Source organism: Tamandua tetradactyla, chromosome 11, assembly GCF_023851605.1.
Source record: "Tamandua tetradactyla isolate mTamTet1 chromosome 11, mTamTet1.pri, whole genome shotgun sequence".
Lineage (NCBI taxonomy): Eukaryota > Metazoa > Chordata > Mammalia > Pilosa > Myrmecophagidae > Tamandua > Tamandua tetradactyla.
Window position 1 is genome coordinate 70,315,807 of NC_135337.1, and position 23,698 is coordinate 70,339,504.

Consider the following 23,698-nt stretch of genomic DNA (forward strand, 5'->3'; position numbering starts at 1 on the left):
ACCCAAACACATATTATCCAAAACAAGTGTATGCCCCAACAATAAACACATTTGTCGTCCAATCTGTCATGCCATGGAGTTAGCACTGAATGGAGTGAGAGTCTGTAATTGCCTCAGAATACCTGGCAATTAGCCATTATTTAAAAATATTAACTTCTCTCATTCATTTTTACTAAGACTATAGAATATACAAATCCACATTCAGAAGAACTTCAAAAAGGAAAAACATTGCAATGCATTCTTTTTTAAATTAAAAGTTACTCAAGACCTACAAAAGATTCTTTTTGTGGATTCCATGTATTAATGTTTAACCTTCTTAGAAATTTAGACTGCTATTTGTCAATAAATTTCAAAATAACAATAGACCCATCACATGTTAACAATAAACCCATTTGGCTACATTTTAAATGAAAAATAGTATTTTATAAAAAAAATAGTGAGAACAGTGGTTGGCTTAAGAGAAGCTGCTGGGTTCTCACATCCCACTCCGCCCTTCGATCTGTGGCAGGATCGTGTGTTATGAAGCCTCAGTAGCAGTCCATTTTGCATCCAGGATAGAACGAGCATGCAGAGGGAAAACAATGTCTTATTATTATGAAAGTGGTTCTGACCTGTCAGAGCCCCTGAAAGGGTCTCCAGGGCTCCCAGGGGTCTCTGGACTACACTTTGAGAACTGCTACATTGTCTGGCATGGTTCACAGGGAACTGTAAAATCACATGTGGCTAGCCATAATCTTAGCTATTAAACACATTCTCTACTTTGAAAGAAAAATGTACAATTAAATTCTTTCTTATAATAGTCTGGAAAAAAAGTAAAGTAAGTAAAAACATGAGATCACAGAAAATAGAATCACAAGGTCTACTATCAAAAATGATACTACTTTTTGGGTGCACAGGTGGTTCAGTGGTAGAATGCTCGCCTTCTATGGGGGAAAGACCTGGGTTTCGATTCCTGGACCATGCACCAAAAAAAAAAGATAATGCTTTCTGTTTATAGTGTATATTTTTCTTTTACAGCTAAGTGCTTTAAGATGTGCTGGAGACAGCTGATGTCCTCACAGTGTTCCTCCATTCTAGTTTGCTAGCTGCTGGAATGCAACTTACCAGAAACAGAATGGCTTTTAAAAAGGGGAATTTAATAAGTAGCTAGCATACAGTTTTAGGACTATGAAAATGTTCAAATTAAAGCAAGGCTATAGAAATGTCCAAACTAAGTCATCCAGGAAAAGATACCTTGTTTCCAGAAGGTCAGTCAGGGTTTCTCTCTCAACTGGGAAGGCACATGGTGAACATGACGAAGTCTGCCAGCTTTTGCTCCAGGCTTCTTGTTTCATGAAGCTCCCCAAGAGGTGTTTTCCTTCTTCATCTCCAAAGGTCTCTGGCAGCGTGGGCTCTCTGCTTCGTTGTGACTCTGCCCTGTTGTTCTCCCGTCGTTCTGAAGCTTTCTCCAAATTGCTTCCTCTTTTAAAGGATTCCGGTAAAGTAATCAAGACCCGCGTAGAATGACTGGAGATACATCTCCATCTAATCAAGTTTAGTACCCACAATTGATTGACTCACATCTCCATGGAGATAACCTGATCAAGTTTCCAGCCTATAGTGTTGAATAGGGGTTAGAAGAAACTGTTGCTCCCACAAGATTGATTAGGATTAAAAACATGGCTTTTCTAGGGTACAGAAATCATTTCAAACCAGCACAGAAGGTAAAGCAGCAACTCTAAGTCTTCTTCTAATGTTGATGGAGTTTGCAGGCTAATGAACATTTACTAAGAAACAGTGGCCCAATGGATGCTTACAGGACACTAACCTGAGACATATAGCTAGGTGGCAAAAGTTGTAACATACTGCCCAATGGCCCAGACGTGTCCAAAGATGTGGTAATGACAATGTTCCCAAAATAGACAAGACCCAGTTGTCCCTGGAGCCGCAGGGTCAAATTAACTTCTTCCCAGTATTATTTCATGTGGACTGTGCCATTCTCTTGTCATTTCAGTGCATTCCTTTGTAAATTAAATACAAACATCACATACTTTTCAACAACAGTCTGGTATTCTAAATGGCTCCCTCACCGCTCCCTCTCCACCATCCCCTCCCCAACCAAAGCAACTAGCTATTCCTTACATAATTCACTTGAAAGCAAAAGATAGTACTTAACCTCTGTATGTTTTTTAGTATGTTAAATCTAGCCATTGAAAATGTAACAATAGCTATAAAGTGAACTCTGTAAACACAGCATAATTTTAAATGACATAGTAAACATTCTCATGGCTAGTTTAATCTTCAGGAGGTAGTTTATTATTAAAAACAGAATAATAGAGGGAGAAATAAGAGTCATAGAGGGAAGTCTCTGTTCTCTATCTCTGGGGATAAGAGTAAAGAAGTTTGCAAACATAAGTCTTTTTTACTTTGCCCCCACCCTCTGGTGCTGGTACTCTGGTCCCTCCCCAAGACACCTTCCCCCAACCTCCTCACCCTCCCTCCACGCCAGCTATTTGGAAACCTGGGGCCCCGTCAGTTATTTGAGGTCCCTATTATATGTAGGACCCACAATTTTTCTCCTCCTTGCTTTCTCCAGCTCAGTCCTGGTGCTTCCAGGATCTGAGACTCTGCCACGAAGCTTTGTTATTGCCACTGTCATCTGAGCCCTCAAGCACTAATGAAGATGGCAGTCCATTTCTTGCTGGTACCTGCCAAGATGCGGCTGGGCCCACCTGCCTGTGCTGCTAACCTGGTACCTGCAGGCCCTGGGGGTTGGACATGCTTCTGCTGAAGAGGAGCAGGAGTGGCGTCTCCCTCTCATGCTTGTGGCTCGTGTTCCAAGTCTCGCAAAGCTGCATGTAAAAGCAGCATTTTCAATATTTAATCTGCAGCCCCCCCCACCCGCCCCGCAGTTGATTCCCAGAGGCTTTAAAGAGCCTGGATTTCTGAGAACCCCATGCCAGGACCCGCTTGCTCATCTGTCCCTCCCACTAATCCTATCAAGTGGGCACTAGTGCAGCCTCATATTAAAACTTTTTCTCGAGATAAGGAAATCGAGGCTCCAAGGGGTGGTGGCCACCGCTGGCCTGGTGGAGCAGGCCTGCACCCCAACCGCCACCCAACCGCTCCCCAGTCCCAGTGGTGCCTGAGCACTGGTGCCGAGCGCAACCTGGGTGCTCCTTCCCGTGAGCCCACCTCTGGCCTCCCACCACGGAGATGGACGTCAGTGGTTGGGAATATTTGGGGGATCTCTTTGAGGAGCTGGCAAAAGCAATGAGCTCCACAAAACACATAGACACACTAACTTCCGCCTCCAGCGCACGGGGGAGGCAGGTCACGAAACCCCTAAGGCCTATCCCTGGACCCCAGGTGTGACCCCTCGGCCTAAATTCTTTTCAAGGAGCCTTCTTGGTCTCTTGTGTCACATGGTCTCAGGTGGGGCCGCCGGACACTGCTGGGAAGCAGTGGACGTGCGCATGGTCCCCAGCAGGTGGAAATACAAGCCTGATCTCTGTGTGCCGCTCGCCAGGAGACATGCTAAGGCAGAAGGAAAGGAGGTCAAGGACAGATTGCAGTTTATTGCACTAAGGATTTAAATTTTTTTTGGCATGAGCAGGCTACAGGAATTGAACCTGGGCCTCCGGCATGGCAGGTGAGAGCTCTGCCACTGAGCCACCGTGACCAGCCCTGTGCTAAGGATGTAGATGCCCCAGGCTCAGAAGCGAATTCACATCCACTCCTGGGGCCTCTCCCAAGGAGTCCCCTTCGTTCTGAAGAACTCTGCAGGAAATAAGTCTCACCTGGAGATCTCTCAGTTGGCAAACAAGAGACTGTGCGACTTTCCACTAAAACAGGCCACGCCCCAAGGGAGGTTTGCTCAGGGGCTTTTGCAGACCTCTTCACCCCTGTGCCTTCCCTCCTACACCGACAGGCTTCCAGCCCACCCGGATAGCTCCCAGTTCTTTTCTTAGGGAGGAAGGGTCCCAGTGATTATGTTTTTTCCCATCTGCCCACCACTTGCTTCTCTCATACTGACTCCTACATGGCGCCTTACTCCACAGCCAATGCAGGACAAAGGTAAGCAGCTAATATCGCTTCAATAAAAAAACCACAAGTCTATCTGGAAAAAAATGAAACGGAGTAGACATTTTCTCGGCAGGTACACAGTAACTGCTCCCCTCCCGGCATGATTCTGTGGCGTGCCGACAAATACGAAAGCAGAAGAAAATGGCTCAAATGAGGTGGCACAGCTTAACAGAAAGAGCCCAGGCTTTGGGACCAGAAAGAGCCCACGCTTTGGGGCCAGACCAACTATACTCAGATTCTGACTCTGTGACCTAAGCAAGAGGCTCAGTGTTTCTAAGCTTCGGCTTCCTTGCGTGTAAAATGAGGACAAATCAACCTGAACTTGACAAGACTGAGAGGTTTACACGGAAGAGCGAGGCCCCTGAGGGGTGCCTACTCCTTTCACCTTCTTTCTGAGAAATCAGGTCTTCTCTTTTCGTTACTACTATGTCATCCATTACCTGTCTACAGTTAGGATCGCTGTGCCCAGGCGCCCTGCTGTGGGGTAAAACCCAAACTCCTCAGTTGTGTTTTGGGGCCCTCCCCTCGGGAGCCCCTGGGGGGCCATGCGGCCCACAGCCTGCGTCTCCCTCCACAACTTCCCTCCTCCTCACCTGCAGCTGCCCCGGCCTATAGCCTCGGCCCCAGCTGCTGGTACACCCCTTCCCTGCCCTCCCACCACCGCCTGGCACTCCCACCCCCAGGGTGACACCCTGTGGGCAAGGCCATTTCCACCCACCACCAAGACGCAGCAGGTGCACGTGCCCTGACCGGAAGCCGCCTTTTCCTGGGTAAGTGGGAGAGGGCATGGATCAGCCCTTCTCAGACTTCTATGACCGTTTATAAACTGAGCCTGGCCCACCTCTCCAGCTTCAGTGCCCTCCATTCGTCCCCGTTTCTGTGCATCAGCATCACCTACCCCCCAAACCACTGAGGCTCCCCAGCCCTGGCCGCCGCCCTCCCCAGTCTGCTCACCAGGCCACCAGCACCCGCTAGTGCAATCTTTATGGACCCCAAGTCTCTTCTCTTCTGCCCTACCGTTTGCTGCTGCCACAGGCCTATTTGCTCTTAGGGTCACCCCCACCCCCTTTGCGTAGGAAACCATGGTTCTGGGGCTCCACTGGCTAGTGGGGCTCTGGCGAGGAGCCTGGAAGGACACATAGGTATGGCTGCACTCTCTTTCCACCTTGCCCCCACTGAGCTGGATGCCCTCAGCAGGCCCAGCTCCTACCTGGCACCCAGGCTCTTGCCTGGCCAGCACCACCTTCTCCCCTCATCCCCCCAGGCCTAGGGAGCCTCACCCACCGCATTTGGCTTGTCAGTCTTCCTAACTTTTGTTCCTCGTCTCCTACATTACATTCTTCTACTGGACTTCCTGCTGTGTGTTCTGTTCTCGGAACTGCGCCCTGAATGGCTGGCACACCCTTACACTGTCCTAAAAGCGTTTAAGCGTGTGCTTTTACAAATTTGCATTCTTTAGAACTATGAAGGACAGTGCTGGGTCTCAGCCATTTTTCTAGAGACTGCACTAGAATTCAATGAATTTTATTGAACTGAATTAATGCACCACCCACTTAAAACATAAATTGATCCAGAAGATGTTAGTTTTCCAAGTGTGGGTTTATTTCAAAATGGTAAAGATTTATATATTATTTTTTATTACACATAATAAGCAATTTTTAGCTTAAAGTAAGAGCTGTCACATTTAAAGTAAAAAAGAAAAAAAGGATGTTTTAAAAAGAGCCAAAAAGGCTGAATATATCTTGCAGCACAGATTTATGCTTAAATATTCATACCTCAAAAGCTGTTTTAAAAGATTAATACAGATAATTTACAATTGGTAATGATTAAAACCTCCTGGTCTTTGGAAGAGCATATTAATGACATATAATGAACTTAAATTTACAAGCATTTAACAGTTTAATTAAACATACTCTTTTTTTACCAGCATACAAAATGGTCTTAAACTGTCACAGCATTTGTTTTTGGAGTGATTCTTTTATCAGGAAAACCATACTTCACCAAAAACAGAACAGCAACTTTCAACTGTTCTTTTCCAAAAGTTTCTGATTTTCAGCTTAGGAGAGAAGAACAGCATTTAATTACAGCATCCCTGGTGAAAGAAGGAGGGAAAAAGAAGAATAAAATAATCTTCCTTAGAAGCAAATTTGCAGAAAATTGGCAAGAGCAAATATACTATAATATTTTTTTCTTAAACAATAAACTCTGTGGGCTATCTCAAACATTTTTTGAGTAAAATTTTGTTGAATATCGCTTGAAATCAAGCACTGAGACTTGGAAGTACTGTGTTAATTTTTGAAATGGTATTTGTTTTAGGAAATCTTTAACAGCACATAGTTGACTTTAATTAGAAGGAACAAATTTAAATATAGGAAAAAGTAACAAAAAGAACTAATTAATAACTAATGAACAGACTGCTAAAGCAAAATGCTTATATTTGAATCCTAAGAATGCCAAAAAAGTTAATGTGATAAACCTCATTTACTATTACATTTCTCTTCCAAAATGGTTTGTTTGAACTATTTTTAAATACTTCTATTCATTTTAAATTATTTTTTATCAACACTGTTAGAAATACCAACTGATCTGAGACTTGTGAGCAAATCCTATCTATATGTTGCCTCCAAGTGTAGGATCGTGATATTTGGGGGAAGAGCTTGGTCACTTTCCAGAAGCCTGGCCATCTCTGCAGAGTCTCTAATTTTAAGAAAGAGACATCACTTCTAAGTGATCTTCCATCACTGTTGAAAATGTCAAGAAATCTTAGGCTGACGCTTGGAGGCAGTCAGGTCCTCAGAGGCTGCAGAGACTCGGCCTCACAGAGTCAAGTGTCCTGGAGTGCTCCTGAGACACACCACACCTGATGCTGACCCAGTTTTCTTCTCCTTATAAGTTTTGTATCAAAAAGAATCATCCACATATATAGAATGGAATGATTTCTAAATGTTGTGTTAATTTCTATTTTTTTAATTAATAAAAAAAAAAGTAAACTTTCACGCAATTGACATCTTATGAACCTTGATGAACATTTCTAGCTAATGTGTGATACTGGTGCTATAAACACAGTTTAATTTTGGGCCCTCTGACATCTTTTTTTTTCCTGATATCTTTTCATACAGCAGTGTTTTTTTTGTGGCGTGCTCAACTGAGTTCAGCTGAGTGTGTATGGGGTGGGGAGTGCTTACTGTGTGAAAGAATCAAGGACAGAATAGTTTTCCTTTTATTGTTGTATTCAGGGTTACATACTTAGCTTCTGGGTATAATATTGTTTGAAGAAAGGGCTTTTCTGTTTCAAAAATTATTGGAAAATCACTTTTTTGCATTTTGTTGCTATCATTTCATAAAAAGAAATAGAAAAAATTGCTGATTCTAGTGTAATGTGTCTCACAGATGAATTGTACTGACAACAAAGATGGACATCAAGACGCTTGGGAAAGTCAAGAACCTTTCACCTCAGCTGGGCATCACCGGGCTTAAGCTAACTGCTGGCGTTCAATTATGAAAGAAATAGACCACACTGATAAAATATGTATGAAATGCTGAAAATCTAAGCCCCATCTAAATCGGGGGCTGTAATAGGGGGTTTTGGAAATGGTTTTTAACTTTCTAGGAACAGACAGCTCCTTATAATGTACAAATCTATCATTAACTTTCACACTTGACTTACACCCATGTTTTCAGGAATGTCACATTTCTGAAATATTACGTTTACTTCTAAAAAGTGTTTGGAATATAAAAAAAAAAGAATCATCCATTCAAAATGGAATAAAAATAGAATTTGTATCATATCAATTTCCTTCATTGTTCACATTAGGTAATTTAAAATCTACTGTTTGTTTTTAAATGTACAATGCTGTTTTAAAATTTCATAACAAAGCAAAGCCATGCTTCCCCAGAATATTTTTCTGAATGTCAGATTTAAGATCGCACTTAGTGGGCAGGTCACGGTGGCTCAGCAGGCAAGAATGCTTGCCTGCCATGCCAGAGGACCCGGGTTCAATTCCCGGTGCCTGCCCATGTTAAAAAAAAAAAAAAAAGAGAGAAGATTGCACTTAGTTTTGTTTTTTCCTTCACAACAAAACTAGTATACTTCTCCGGGGGGAAAAATAAATATATATGGAAATGGCTATCTCTTTAATATACAGAATAAAAATGTTTCTGCTAGCAAAGAACAAAAACATATACCAGACCTCATTCTCCCACTAACTTCCTCTTTTAATTTTCAAGTAGAATTTCTGCATCCTATTTTCCCAGTATTTTCAGTTATAGAAGGAACAAGGATATCTTGCCAAAATCATTCTAATGCAAATATTCTGATGGTAAACCAGGGAGTAATCCACAACTTCTCAGTTAAATGAGTTCAAAATGTTTACATTTAAATACAGCTTATGGCAAACTTCTATTATCTCATTTTATTTTCTTTTGGTAAGAAAGGCAAAGTTATTTTAAAAAGCTAGACCCCTTAAAAATTATTAGAATTTGAGTATGTGTGCAAAAATAATTAAAGGAACAAACAACAAAATGAAATTCAAACAAGCTCACCTTGCATATGGAATGTATGATAAACTATACCTGCAAGAAAAAAATTCAAGTATATTGAAACAATCTAAGCAGTATTTTTCTTCATGCCGAATGACTACAGTCTGACCCCACAATAAAGAAAACAGCGTAATATTATACCATGGTTCTCAAAATGGGGCCCCAGAGCAGTAGCAACGGCAAGCTACATGGGAACTTGTTAGAAATGCAGATTATCAGGTCCACCCGAGACCGTCTGAATCAGAAACGCTGTATTTTAACAAGGGATCTGCATTTTTTTAAAAAAAACTCTCCAGGTGATTCTAATGTATGCTAAAGTCTGAGTTTGTTATATTAAAAAGGATATTCATTTAAGCTATTTTTAAAAGAGAAACTGTAAAGTAACGAGAATAAATTGCATTCACATAAATCAATTATTAACTGAAGATTATGCATTAGGAGGCAAAATATTAGAAAAATAACCAAGAGACTCAAGTTAAATTGCTTCTCACTTCGATGAAAAAGAGTAAAGTAGCATCATATGGTTAATCTTTAGTATGCAGAACCTACATATAACATTCACTGATATTACATCTGTCAGTGGAAGGGCCCAAAGAAGATACCAGATCAGATAACACCATATAGGAAAGATTTAAAACAGCTAAAACCAGGAAGGGGTTTACTGACTACTGGAAGGAAGAGACAGTACAGCTCTAAAGGAAAAGGAGAAACAGTGACTAGTGGAAGCAGGCAAAAAGGCTGAAATGGCATATTCCATTCAGGCCGACGCACACTCACTGAGCCCTCCATGCAGCGGGACTGGCTGCAGATGAGATACAAAGCAGGCTTCTTGAAAGAGGGGAGTCTGATCAGGAAGAATGGGGATGATGTGCACATTTGGAAAAGAGGGAAAGGAAACTACAGGTAGAGGGGAAGGCTACCAGAGCAGAAGCAAGTACGTGATTGTGGTGATTCCAATGACCGAGTAGAATTCCTCAGCAGTCAAGTGAAAAATGCAGGACAAGTGGGCACTCCCCTGAGTTCACCCTGTGATATGGACTCAAATGGATCATATTTCCTACCACTTGTCTTTCACCTACTGGAGAACTGAGTGCATCATCATGGAATATGTACCATGAAAGCATATGCAAGGACAGCACCACAGGACTTTCTTTTAGACACTGAATTCCTACACTGTAATCAGAAATAGCCTTGAAGCCTATCCGCCCCCACCTAAGACCATCTCCCCGCTCTCTTCTTTCCACAAAGGGCACTTTACACCTAGTATCCTTACTTCCTCGCCTCCCATCTACTCCTGAACCCTGTCCTGGGTGCTTACAGCCCGCCACTCCAGGCTCCCTCTACAGGGAGCCACAAGGCAGCCCACCACTTTGGGACCTCCTGCTAGGGGGCCTGGCTCCAGGCCTGCACTGCCCACCATCAGATGCAATGCCACTGCTGTCCTGAGCCTGGTACGGCTGACCGCATGCTAGGGCATGGTAACTTTCTAACTCGTAAAAGAAAAGACTTCAAGACTTACCAGGTCATGGACAAGAACTGCAATATGCAGAATAATAAGGCCAATCCCTTCTTGTGCCACTAACAACAAAACAGAGGAATCGTGAGTTCAGAATTTAAAAAAAGATATTCTTCATAATCAAATTCAAGTTTTCCCCTTCAAAAAATGTAGATGACAGCTCCATTTATTTTCCTTATTAAATTTTAATACCATGTGGACTTTTCCTAGCTTTAAAACCATGAGCTAATAAATTCACGTTGTTCAAACCCACCCATTGCACAGTATTTGCTTGAGCAGCCTAGGAAACTAAAACATAAGCCTCAGTTAAAATTTCAGGGCACATTCTTATGCCTGGTATAGTTTAATATCCTTTGAGATGTTAACTGAATCTTACTGAAGAAATAATAACTCCCTCAGAGTTTCACAGTGAAAACAATCGTTTAAAACTTGATCTCTTAGCTTATCTGTCATTCTTTAAATGAACAGTCAAGTTTCTAAACACTGTCTCAGATTTCAATCAGACTTTAAATTGAAAATGAAACCAAGTTTGTTATTTACTAAACTGATGATGCTGGATAGCTGGATGGACTGATGGACGATAAACAGAAACTGAATGACTGATTCACTGATGTGTTGCTACATATTTGTGAGAGCTTCAATAAAAAGACTGGAAAATACATGGATTTCCAAAGAATTCTCATTTAATCTAAAATTTAATTTCCCCCAAGTTTCTATTCTAAGTGAATAAATGGAACGGGGGGTGGGGGGTTAGGGGGAAAAAAAGTTTAAGATTCAGTTATCTAAAAATTAATTATCCATGAAGTACATGTACTTTCTAAAATTCTCTGGTTTTATTAATTTAAATACTGATAAATATTTACTGAAGTAATTGTGCACAGGCTGGAAATATTAAAACTCTTTAAGTTAGGTCTTGGAAGTCAATGTTAACTTTTCTAGAATCAAGACTTGAAGTCCCACTTAGTTATATCTCTATCCCACGTAGAATTACATATTTTACTCATTCCTACCTGCTTCTTATTTTTTATTTTTTGAAGGAAAATCATATTTTATTATGGTCTTTTGGAATAATATAAAATAAATCGTTTCCATGGTTGTTTGAAATGATATATTTAGAAAACTCCTTGTGTATCTTTATTTTTATTTTTACATTTACATAAACTCTCCTTCTAATAAATAAACAGGCTGTCTGACCATTCCAAAATCAGAAGTCAGAGCTTCATGGGGATGTGTAAACATTCTTTAAGAATACTCTTTTTACATTATAATTAGGAAATTGGGTGTAAGTGAATTTTCTTATAACTAATGCTTAGTCCTTACATCATCAAATTAAAATCAGAATATATTCTGGAGATATTTCTACAATATATTATCTACTACCCTTTCTTCTTTAAGCAGTATAGTTTTCTTGATAGTTCAAGAACTGTCTCAGAGTCTTTTGGGAAGTACATAGAGTATAAGAAATAAATAAAATGAAAGAGGAGCATGAAAAAGTAAACTGTAATGATGTAATCTTTAAAGGCTAGTGAAGTTGTCTTTTTTGTTAATTTGTTTTGTTTTCTGGCCCTTTCTCTTGATTATTTTTGTGAAAGAAAAAGGTGGTAACTTAGGCCAAGAGACTTAAAATGGAGTCAGAGAGCTGGGCATACAGAGGCCCTTATACCATGCCCCCAAACCCCAGTACTGGCTGTTAGGAGCAAAACCTAAGCAGCTGACATAACCATTCCCTTTGTGGAAAAAAACAAAGCAAAACAAAACAACCTTGAAACCTATCTCTAAGACCCCTGCCATAACCATCTTCTCCTTTTTTTCCTTTTAAAAGCCCTTGCCTGCTAGCCCCAATTAAGATTCAATTTAGGTTGCTCCCAGAATCTGAGCTCCCCAAGCTGCAGCTCTAAGACAACAAATAAATGCTTTTGCTCCTTTGCACCTCAGTTTGTTATTTCTGGATTGACAGTTTTAACACCTTGATACCAGCTAATGCACTTGCCTGAGCAGCTGCGGCTTCCTTGCCCTCAGAATTACAGCATAATCACAAGCAGAGCACAATTCTAAGCGAGGGCCTCTTGTGTCTTAGTGAAGCTGTTAGAGCAGTCGACCTACCCAAAAACATAACTATGTATGTGCATGTGTGTATATGCTTATTAACTTGACTCTGGTTAGATTTTAAACAGTAGAATTTATCACAAGTCTAGCCACTAACTGGATGTTTCAATATCACATTTTGGAGACACCTAATCTTTGGAGGATTTTAAGAAACCAGTATTTGAGCTACATTTAGATGATAGTGTAATGATCCTTTACCCCAAAGAGATAGATATGCCTACTTAAAGGGCACACACTTAGTTGAAAATTGAAAGCCAATGTGGTTGACAGAACTTACCCAAAAAACAGCACACAAGGTAAATACAAAACACAACTACATGGAAGAAAAGAATATATGAATTATAAATCTGAATTTTATATAATTTTTATATACATTTTTATATAAAAATTAGAAATCCTTTCAAAAGTCTAACAAAAACACACACTATGCTGAGTTCATTTGCACAGATTAACTTTACTACATAAAATTAATGAGAGAGTTGACTCTAGTTTACTAATATTTCCATGAATATTGTTTCAAAGTCTATGACGGCAATATTTCTTGGTAAATTGGAAGCAACTAATAAATAATCTGCTGATTAAGTCAACAAAAAGAATATATGAAGGATGCTTTAGAGTGATAAACTATTTTTTTAAATGTTACGCTTGTTTACTAACAAAATACGACCTGCACAGTAATAATTTGCACAATTGCTACTACACAGTAACTTCTATTTTACTTAGGTTTTACATAGTGAATCCACAGTAGTAATTTTTCATACAGAAAAATGACATCATCGTTCACACCCTGTGAAAGCTGATCACCCCTTCATCTCCGTTGCCCAGGGTAGGCGCTAGAATAAAACTGAGGGGTAGTTTAAAGTGTTGGGATCAGCAGGCAGTTCAGAACTAGACAGACCTGCATCCAAATTCCAGCACAGAGGCCTATTATCTGCGTATCCCTAGTTATGTTATTTAATGCGTCTAGACCTCAGCTTTCTTCACTTTAAAACGAGCACAACTGCTACCGACTTGTAATGAAAAAATTAGAATATGGCCCTAATATATCTGAGGGACTTTCGGAGGTCTACCATCCTTGTTAGGCATAATCTTACGTCAGCAACAAGTCAGAGCAAGCAAAGCACTAAATTAGAAATGTTACGACTCAAGTCACCACCAAAGTCAAATCATATAACTGATGGCACCTTTAAGGAAATAGTCTGCATTTTCAAATATTAGTTTGAGAGAACTAACATTCTCTTGATTTTATACTTATTTGTACAAAGTAGAGTAAGTTACTAAAAAAGTCAAATAATAGAAATGAAAGGATGCTACAGTGATTCAAAGCAGCATAAAGTCATAAAGACCTGTAATAAAAGTAAACGTTGGGTAATTTATAAACACTAGTAGTATTGTATTGTATCATTGGTATGTAACTCTACTTCTTACTTCTTACAGGTGCTAAAATGCAAATGCATAAAAATAATAAATAAAATACAAATAATAAGAATAAAATAATAAATCTAGGTTTTTGGACATACAAAGTACAAAGATGTAAGTGGTAACAAGTACAAAAAAAGGGGTAAGGGGCAGAGGGGTATAGGAAAAGTATATGTACATGCTACTGAAGTTTAGTTGGTATCAAACCAAGTATAACTATTCTATAATTAGGATGTTAAATTTTAACCCTATGGTAACTACAAGAAAACCAGATGAAAAATATATCCAGGTAGAAATGAGAAGGCACTCAATATGGTACAACACAAGAAAGCAAATAAAAAGTAGGGTTTCCATGTTTATTGATGATGATTGTATAATGATATAACTTTCACAATGTGACTGTGTGATTGTGAAAACCTTGTTTCTGATGCTTTTATCTACCTTATCAACAGACAAGTAAAACATATGGAATAAAATAAATAATAGGGGGAACATATGTTAAAATAAACTTAGTTTGAAATGCTAGTGATCAATGAAAGGGAGGGGTAAGGGGTATGATATGTATGAATTTTTTATCTGTTTTCTTTTTCTTTCTTTTTCTGAATTGATGCAAATGTTCTAAGAAATGATCATGGTGATGAATATGCAACTATGTGATGATATTGTTAATTACTGATTATATATGTAGAACGGAATGATCATATGTTAAGAATGTTGTGTTTCTTTCTTGTCATTTTTTAAAAAAATTTTTAAATTAATAAAACTTTTTTTTTAAAAAGTAGGCTTTCACAAAGGCTAAATAGCAAAATGGCAGAAGAAAGACTTGTATTATCAGTAGTGACTTTAAATGTTAATGGATTAAACTCTCCAATCAAAAGACAGAGATTGGCAGAACGTATTAAGAGGCCGTAACCCAACTATATGCTGTCTGCAAGAGACTTACCTTAAAGTCAAAGATATGAGTAGGCTGATGGTGAAAGGATCGGAAAAATATATACCATGCAAATAGTAACCAAAAAAGAACTGGGATCACTATACTAGCATCAGATAAAACAGATTTTAAGAAAAAAAATGGTTACAAGGGACAAAAATGGTCATTACATACTGATAAAGGGGACAATTCAACAGAAGATGTAACAGTTATAAATACATATGCATCTAACAGCAGATGCCTTAAATATGTAAAGCAAATACTGACAGATTTGAAGGAAGAGATTGACGGTTCTACAGTAATAGGAAATTTTAACACACCACTTTCAATAATGGATAGAGTATCTAGTCAGAAGATGAATAAGGAAGTATAGAACTTGAATGATATACTAAACCAACTAGACCTACCAGACATTTACAGAACACTGCACCCAGTGAAAAAAGGACATATGTTCTTCTTGAGTGCACATGGATCATTCTTTATGATAGAGCCTATGTTGGGTCACAAAACCTGTCTCATTGATTTAAAAATACTGAAATCATATGATGAATATTCTCCGATCTTAACAGAATAAAGTTAGAAATCAGTAACAAAGGGAGAAAGGGAAAAGTCACAAATATGTAGAAATTAACAACATACTCTTAAACAACCAATGGGTTAAAGAGGAAATCAGAAATTATGAAATATCTATCTTTTTTTTTTGTATGGGCAGCCACCAGGAATCGAACCCGGGTCTCCGCCATGGCGGGTGAGAACTCTGCCACTGAGCCACCATGGCCTGCCCTGAAATATCTATCTTGAAGCAAATGAAAATAAAACACAACATACCAAAAGTTATGGAAGGCAGCAAAGGCATTGCTGAGGGAAATTTATAGTTCTAAATGCTTACATTAAAAAAGAGGAAAATATTTCAAATCAGAGACCTAACCTCAAAACTAGAACCAGACAGGGAAGTGTGAACTAAACCCAAAGCAAGAAGGCAGGAAATAAAGATTAGAGAGGAGACAAGTAAAATAGAAGGAAAAAACCAACAAAAAAACAGAATCAACAAAACCAAAAGCTGGTTCTTTGAAAAGATCAACAGAATTGACGAACATTTAGCTAGACTGACAAAGAAAAAAAGAGAGGCTACAAATAATGAAAATCAGAAAGGAAAAAAGGGGACATTGCTACTACTAACCTTGATGAAATAAGAAGGACTATAAGCGAATACTATGAACAACTGTATGTCAATAAATCAGATAACCTAGAAGAAATGGACAAATTCTTAGAAACAGACTACCTACACTGATTCAAGTAGAAATAGAAGGTCTCAACAAGTCAATTACTAGTAAAGAGACTGAACTAGTGTACCTGTGTGAAGCTATCATGCACCCCCAAAAACCATGTCCTTTAATCCTCATTCAGTATTGCTGGGTGAGATCTTTTTGATTGTTTACAAAGAGATGTGACCCACCCAATTGTGGGTGGTAACTTTTGATTAGATGGTTTCCATGGAGATGAGTCTCCACCCATTCAAGGTGGGGGTTCCCTACTGGAGCCCTTTAAGAGGGAACCATTTTGGAAAAAGCTAAGAACCAGTAGAACTGACAGAGTCCACACAGCCTTGACCTTTGGAGATGTGGAAGGAAAATGCCCCCGGGGAAGTGCTATTGAAGAACCTGGGAGAGAAAGCTAGCATACATTGCTATGTGGCCTCCCACTTGACAGAGGTATCCAGAAGCCAAAGACCCCAGCAGACTCCAGCCAGGTGCCTTCTCAGCTGACAGTGAGGTTTCCAGACAGCATTAGCTTTTCTTGAGCGAAGGTAACCTCTTGTTGGTGCCTTGGACATTTTTATGGCCTTAGAACTGAAACTTGCAACTTAATATTAATTCCCTTTTTAAAAGCCATTCCATTTCTGATATATTGCATTCTGGCAGCTTTACAAACAAAACAATCAGTAATCACCTTCCAACAAAGAAAACTCAAGACCAAATGGCTTCATAGGACAAGTCAACCCAAGATTCCAAGAAGTATTACCTCTCATTCTGCACAAACTTTTCCCAAAAACTGAGTAAGAGGGATCACTCCTAACTCATTCTATGAAGCCAGCATCACCCTGATACCAAAGCCAGAAAAAGATACCACAGGAATATAAAACTGCAGACCAGTATCTCTTAAGAATGTAGATACAGAAATCCTGAACAAAACACTAGCAAACCAAATCCAATAGCATATTAAAACAAACACCCTGATCAAGTGGGATCTATCTCTGCTATGCAAGGCTGGTTCGACATAAGAAAATCAATTAATAAACACAGCACATTAACAGAATGAAAAAAAAAAACCCATGAACATCTCAAATCGATGCAGAAAAGGCATTTCGCAGAATACAGCATCCTTTCTTGATAAAAACACTCAGAACACTAGGAATAGAAAGAAATGTCCTGGACATGATAAAGGGCATATATGACTACCTCACAACTAATATCCTACTTAATAGTGAAAGACTGAAGGAACACAACAAGGATGCCTAATGTCACCACTATTGTTCAACAATATACTGAAGTTCCTGCCAAAGAAATTAGGCAAAAAAATAAATGAGAAGCCTCTGAATTCGAAAGGAAGAAGTAAAACTTCCCTTATTTGCACTTAATATGATCCTATACATATAGAAAATTCTGAAAATTCCACAACAAAGCTCCTAGAACTAATAGATGAATTCGGCAAAGTAATTAGATACAAGATCAACACCTAAAATTCCATAATGTTTCTGTACACAAACAATATACAAGAAAAAGAATTCAAGAAAAAAGTTCCATTCATGACAGCAACTAAAAAATCAATACCTAGGAATAAATCTAACCAAGGATATGAACAATGTATACAAAAAAACTACAAAATACTGCTAAAAGAAATGAAAGACCTGAATAAATAGAATGATACTACATTCATGGATTGGGAGACTAAATATCATCAAGATGCCAATAGTACCAAAAGCAATGCATAGATTCAGTGCAATCCCAATAAAAATTCCAACAACCTTCTTCGCAGAACTGTAAAAGCCAGGTATGTGAAAATTCTCAAAGTAATGCCTTATTATAAGCTTAGAAAATTATTTTCAAGTTATATTACTGTACCAAGAAAACCATATTTATATTGATTAAATTAAATCTTCTAGGTTAATCATGAAGATTTATCTGGCTATGATTTAAATAATATAAATGGATTTAATTTAAATTACAAACTTAGAGAGCTTGTGGGTTTTTTCATTTAAATTACATTCTATTACGTAAAATTTTCAACGTATGCATGCTTATAATAAAGAAAAATGGCTCTCCCCTCCCTAAAAAAAAAAAACAGTCCCTAAAAATAAGAACTATTAAACAGTTATGAATATATCCTTCCAGCCTTTTTTTCCTGAGTTGAGCAAATGAATATTTGGTAGAACAAATATGGAAACAGAGTTATTTAAATTAGAAAATGGGATGTCACTATATATGTTATTCTAAAGCTTGTTTTTCACATAAATATAATAGACATCTTTCTACATCACTAAACATTAACACACACAGATCTATCGGATTATTTTAAAGGGTTTCATAATATCCTTCTTGCTGGACATTCCCCGCCCCCCTTTTTTTGTTGCTCTCATAAATGCTGTTTCAGTGAATATTCTGGTACATATATCATTACGAACCTGCATTTTTCTGATAGGCTAGTTTCTGAGGAGCATAATTCTTAGGGTATTGTTAAATTCTCTTCCACAACGATGTGCGAAGTTCTACTTCCAAAAGCGGTTCATAAGAGTACCAGCTCTTCCCTCTCTCCCTCCTGTTCGATGCTATTAATCTTTTTAGTTTTGCCAGCCTCATAAATTAAAAAGTAGTATCCTCACTCAGTTTGCTTTCTTCAGTTTTTAGTGAGGTTTATTTATTTGTTTGTTCACTCAGCAAATTTAATGAGCGTCAACTGTGTGCCATGTGCTAATCCTGGCACTGGGGATACAGCAGTGGATTAGAAAGTTGTGGTCTCTGAGCTCATGGAACTTACGTTCCATCAAGGGTGGGAGAGCAGCGAGAAAGACGATTCAGTAAACATGCCTCTTTTCGTGTGTTCACTGCATTTGTACTTCTGTGAATACTGCCTGGTTTGTACCCTTTGCTTGTTGGATCTTTTTATTTTATTGATTTGCAGGAGTTCTTTTATTCTACTGTGATATTCATATAAATATTTTTGTTCATAGATACCCCTTTAAAAGTTATCACTTAACAAAACTGATTATTGTTTCAGTTCTTATCCATGTGTGGGACTGTAGCACCATACCTCATTTCTTTGCTTTGTAGGAGAAAATTGACCAACTATTAAATCTGTATAATTGAACAAAAAAAAATTCATATGGATGGGTAAAAGGCCCCAAATAGCTAACGCCAACTTGAAAAAGAGAATGAAGTTGGAGGCCTCACAATTCCCAATCTTACAAATGTATTACAGGTCCTCTCCTCACTCCTCTCAACAAGATGATCACATGGCTGTACTGTGCAAGCGAGTTCTCCTGCCAATCCAGCTCCAGCACAGGCTACTACCCCAGCTCCATTCCCAGCCCCAGCCTGGGCTCCAGCTCCAGCCCCGGTCTGGACTTATCATTCAACCCAGCAGCAGGGGCAGCAGCTACGACCACAAACACAGCCAGGGGGGCAGAATCCGGCCCCAACGCACCCCCACTGCCTGGTCCTTTCCCTGGTGGCTGCGTGGTCAGGCTGCACTCGGTCATTTTGGCCTCCATAGAGGACAGCTACAAGTGACACAATGAAGGCATAGCCCATTACTGGGACCCTGCTGGGAACTGTAGACAAACACTCAGTGGAAGTCACCAATTGCTTTTCAGTGCCATACAATGAGTCTGAAGATGAGGTGGTTATTTACATGGAATTTGCTAAGTATATGTATGAATTGCACAAGAAAGTTTCTCCAAATGAGCTCATCCTGGGCTAGTACACTACAGGCTATGCCATCACAGAGCACTCTGTGCTGATTTAAGAGTACTGCAGCCAGGAGGCCGCCAATCCCATTCACCTCGCTGTGGATACAAGCCTCCAGCACGGCCGGTGAGAATCAAGGCCTATGTCAGCACACTAACGGGTGTTCCTGGGAGGACCATGGGGGTGATGGTCACACCTCTGACACTGAGATACGCATATTATGACACCGAACGCACTGAAGTTGACCTGACCATGAAGACCTGTTTCAGCCCCAACCAGGTTACCGGATTCTCAAGTGACTTACAGCAAGTAGGAGGAGCCTCAGCTCGCATCCAGGATGCCCTGAGCACAGGGCTGCAATATGCAGGGATGCCCTGTCTGCAAAGGTGTCAGCTGATAATACCATGGGCTGCTGCTTGATGACTCTGGTTAACCAAGTACCCAAAACAGCTCCTGATGACCTTGAGACGATGCTCGACAGTAACATCAGTGGCGTGCTGATGGTGACCTACCTGGCTAATCTCATGCAGTCATAGACTGCCCTCAATGAGAAACCTGTAGACCTGGGAATGGGCCCCAAGCAGCACTTGCAGATATCTGGGTCCCAGCCCTAGGACTCATTATGGAGTGAAGAAGAAATAGTTTCTTTGTGGTCTTGAGGCACACTGAGTCAGTCAACTGATTGTGGCTAAATTAACAAAACCTACCTTTTGTAAACAAAAAAGTATTACAAAGCCACAGTAATCAAAGCAGCATGGCACTGGCACAAGGACAGACATACAGACCAGTGGAAAAGAATTGAGAGCTCAGAAATCAGCCCTCACATTTATGGACAACTGATTTTTGTTGTTGTTGTTGTTGTTAGTGGTGCAAAACATTTTATTTAGAGAAGTATATGGAAACCCAACAGAGAAAAAATTATAATTAAGACCATGTAAGCTTTACCTAATTTTAGGACCATAGTCCTAAAATCCTCTAAGCACATCTCCTCCTGCAGAAATCCTGGTATTCCTGCATCTAATTTCTAATCTCTGTAAGATATAATAGGGACAAGACCTCATCTGTATGTATTATATTACTGATTCTGATCCTGAAAGTAGAATAGAGGAAAAAGACTATGATTCAGCACCAAGGGCAGAGCTAGTTGCCATAGCCACTGTGTCCTCTCTTTCTTGAAGGCGGGAGAAAAGTGACTTAAGACGAGCCAACTGAACACAGACATTCTTCATTCAAGATTATATGCAGTAGAACAGCCAGATGCTGCTGTTGTCTGAGTGCTACTGAGTGCAATATGCAGTCTTTATGGCAGTTTCATATCAAGCTGAACGCAGAATGTTGGAACAGAGAATAATTAGGTTTCCTTTTAGACCTAGGAGTGTGGGTTAGTGCTCATTAGAGAATCTGGTTTGATCCTGATCCACCCTAGAGCAGTCCCAAAAGTGAGTTAAATTTTTTTTTTTATCTGAATCCAGATTAGATTGCCTGGGTCTGTTTTTCACAAACAACCCCCCAAGGGCTAGGCTAAAAATAAACTAGACTGTAGGGATGGGGAAATGGGCCATTAGCTATCCTACTTCATGACATCTGACTCCATGAGCTCCTAAGCCTCACGAGGCTCCAGGCCAGGAAAGTGTCATGTTCTCCCATCATTAGTACTAAAATGGAAGACCTTATGACCTATGTAAAATTGAGAGGTTGAGTCTCTTAGGTACAGCAGTGGATCTTATCAGTACTTCTTTTCTTTTAAACTGGAATTTTTCAGATATTACCAGAATTCCTTTTGGGACCATTGACTCCTTGCTTTTTGATGCAAGCTTCTCTGATGAAGTTTCTCTGAGATGAACTGATGCATTGGAACCATGATGCAAAAGAAGTTCTGTCCTAGGTTACTTGACTATCTAGTGATCACTGGCACCAGGTACCAAGATTTTTGTCATGGCAGCCAAGACACTCAATTGGGAAAGAATAGTCTCTTCTACAAATGGTACTGGGAAAACTGGATCTCCATTTGCAAAAAACAAAAAGAAGGCAGACCCCTAATGTGCCAATTTGAAATGATGTATGTACCCTAGAAAAGCCATATTTTAATCCTAATCTCATTTTGTAAAGGCATCCATTTCTTCTAATCCCTATTCAGTACCGTACGTTTGAAACTGTAATTAGATCATCTCCCTGGAGATATGACTCAATCAAGAGTGGTTGTTAAACTGGATTATATGGAGACATGTCTCCACCCATTCGGATAGGTTAAGATTAGTTTACTAGAATTCTATAAAAGAGAATGACAAGAGAAAACATTTTGGAGATTCAGAGAGAGCAGAGAATGCTGCAGCACCATGTAGCAAAGAGTCCACCAGCCAGCGCTTTGGAGATGAAGAAGGAAAACGCCTCCCGGGGAGCTTCATGAAACAGGAAGCCAGGAGAGAGAGCTAACAGATGACCTTGTATTCGCCATGTGCCCTTCCAGCCAAGAGAGAAACCCTGAACTTCATCGCCTTTTGTAAATAAGGTATCTTTCCCTGGATGCCTTTGATTGGACATTTCTATAGACTTGTTTTAACTGGGACATTTTCTCAGCCTTAGAACTATAAACTAGCAACTTATTAAATTTCCCTTTTGAAAAACCATTCTGTTTCTAGTATATTGCATTCTGGCAGCTAGCAAACTAGAACACCTACCTACCTTACACCATATAAAAAAACAACTCAAAAGAGACCAAAGACTTTAATATAAGAGTTAGAACTATGAAACTCCTAGAAGAAAACACAGGGAAACATCTTCAGGACCTTGTGTTAGGCAATGGCTTCTTAGAATTTACACCCAAAATGCAAGCAACAACAACAACAAAAATAGAGAAATGGGACCTCATGAAAATAAAAAACTTTCATTCTTCAAAGGACTTTGTTATGAAAGTAAAAAAAGACAACCTACACAACTGGAGAAAATACTTGGAAAACACATATCTGATAAAGGATTAATATCCAGTATATATAAAGAAATTCTTCAATTTAACAGCAAAAAGACAAACAACCCTAAGAAGTAAATGAGAGTCATTACCATACTTAAAGGCAAGACACTAGATGAGACAAGGAAGCAACTGTACATGGAAAAGAGCTCCAAAGACCAAACTCGGGAGTTGTTCTGCCAGGCGGAAAGCATGTGGAGTTTCACAGACCCAATCCCCAGTGAAATAAGGAAATCTGGAAAAGTATTAAAAATATAAAATTTAAAAAAGCATTCACAGGTGGGCCACATGGCTCAGCAGGCAGAATTCTTGCCTGCGATGCCGGAGACCCCTGGTGCCTGCCCATGCAAAAAGAAAAAAAAAAGCATTCAAAGTTTCTGGAAATTGTCCTAAGGGCATATACAACAAAAGAATAAGCATTTACTCAAGAAAATCTACAAAAACTTGGTAAAAACATCAATAATCTATGGCATTTAAACCACGACCAACTCCTTCCCTTCTCCACCAGCTCAGCTCTACTCTAGGTGAGTGTGGCCAGGAAGACATGGCTCTCTCTCTCTCACAGCTTCCAATCAAAAGGGGCAAATCATATATCTGATAAGGGTCCAGTATCCAGAATATAAAAGGACTCTTACAAGTTAATAACAAAAATCAAACAACCCAATTTAAAAATGAGCAAAGAACTTGAAAAGACATTTCTCCAAAGAAGGTACACAAATGGCCAAGAAGAACATCAAAAGATGCTCAACGTTATTAGTCATTAGGGAAATGCAACTCAAAACCATGACATACCACTTCATACTAAGATGGCTATTAAGCAAATAAAAAAGGAAAATAATTACAGGATATGGAGAAATTGAAATTCTCATTCAATGCTAGTGGGAATGTAAAATATGACAGTTGCTAAGGAAAACACTTTGGTGGGTCCTCAAAAAATTAAACATAAAATTACCCTACAACATAGCAATTCCACTCCTAAGTATGTATTTCGTGTGAAATTTTCCACATAAAACTTGTACACAAATAAGTATGATAGCATTATTCATCATAGCCAATAAAATGGAAACAACCTAAATGTCTATCGACTGATAAATGAGTAAATCAAATGTGGTATATTGCACAATGGAATATTCTTCAGCCTTAAAAAGGAATAATAATAATAAAAAAGACAACCCAATTTAAAAAATGGGCAA

General features: G+C 39.3%; 1 protein-coding gene and 1 pseudogene across 1 annotated transcript in view; one reads left to right on the forward strand and one right to left on the reverse strand.

Annotated features, from left to right (window-relative positions):
• Nucleotides 1–5,630: 5,630 nt before the first annotated feature.
• The window catches only part of SFT2D1 (SFT2 domain containing 1), a 39,260-nt gene continuing 21,192 nt past the window's right edge, over nucleotides 5,631–23,698 (reverse strand). Inside the window, exons 5-8 of the mRNA XM_077120822.1 lie at nucleotides 12,504–12,539; nucleotides 10,124–10,182; nucleotides 8,608–8,637; nucleotides 5,631–6,157 (exon numbers count right to left, since the gene is read on the reverse strand). Of these exons, the coding sequence (XP_076976937.1) occupies nucleotides 6,118–6,157; nucleotides 8,608–8,637; nucleotides 10,124–10,182; nucleotides 12,504–12,539 (165 nt within the window). The 3' untranslated portion in view covers nucleotides 5,631–6,117. The remainder of the gene's footprint in view (nucleotides 6,158–8,607; nucleotides 8,638–10,123; nucleotides 10,183–12,503; nucleotides 12,540–23,698) is intronic.
• Nucleotides 18,331–20,154, forward strand: LOC143650963 (eukaryotic translation initiation factor 3 subunit F pseudogene; annotated as a pseudogene).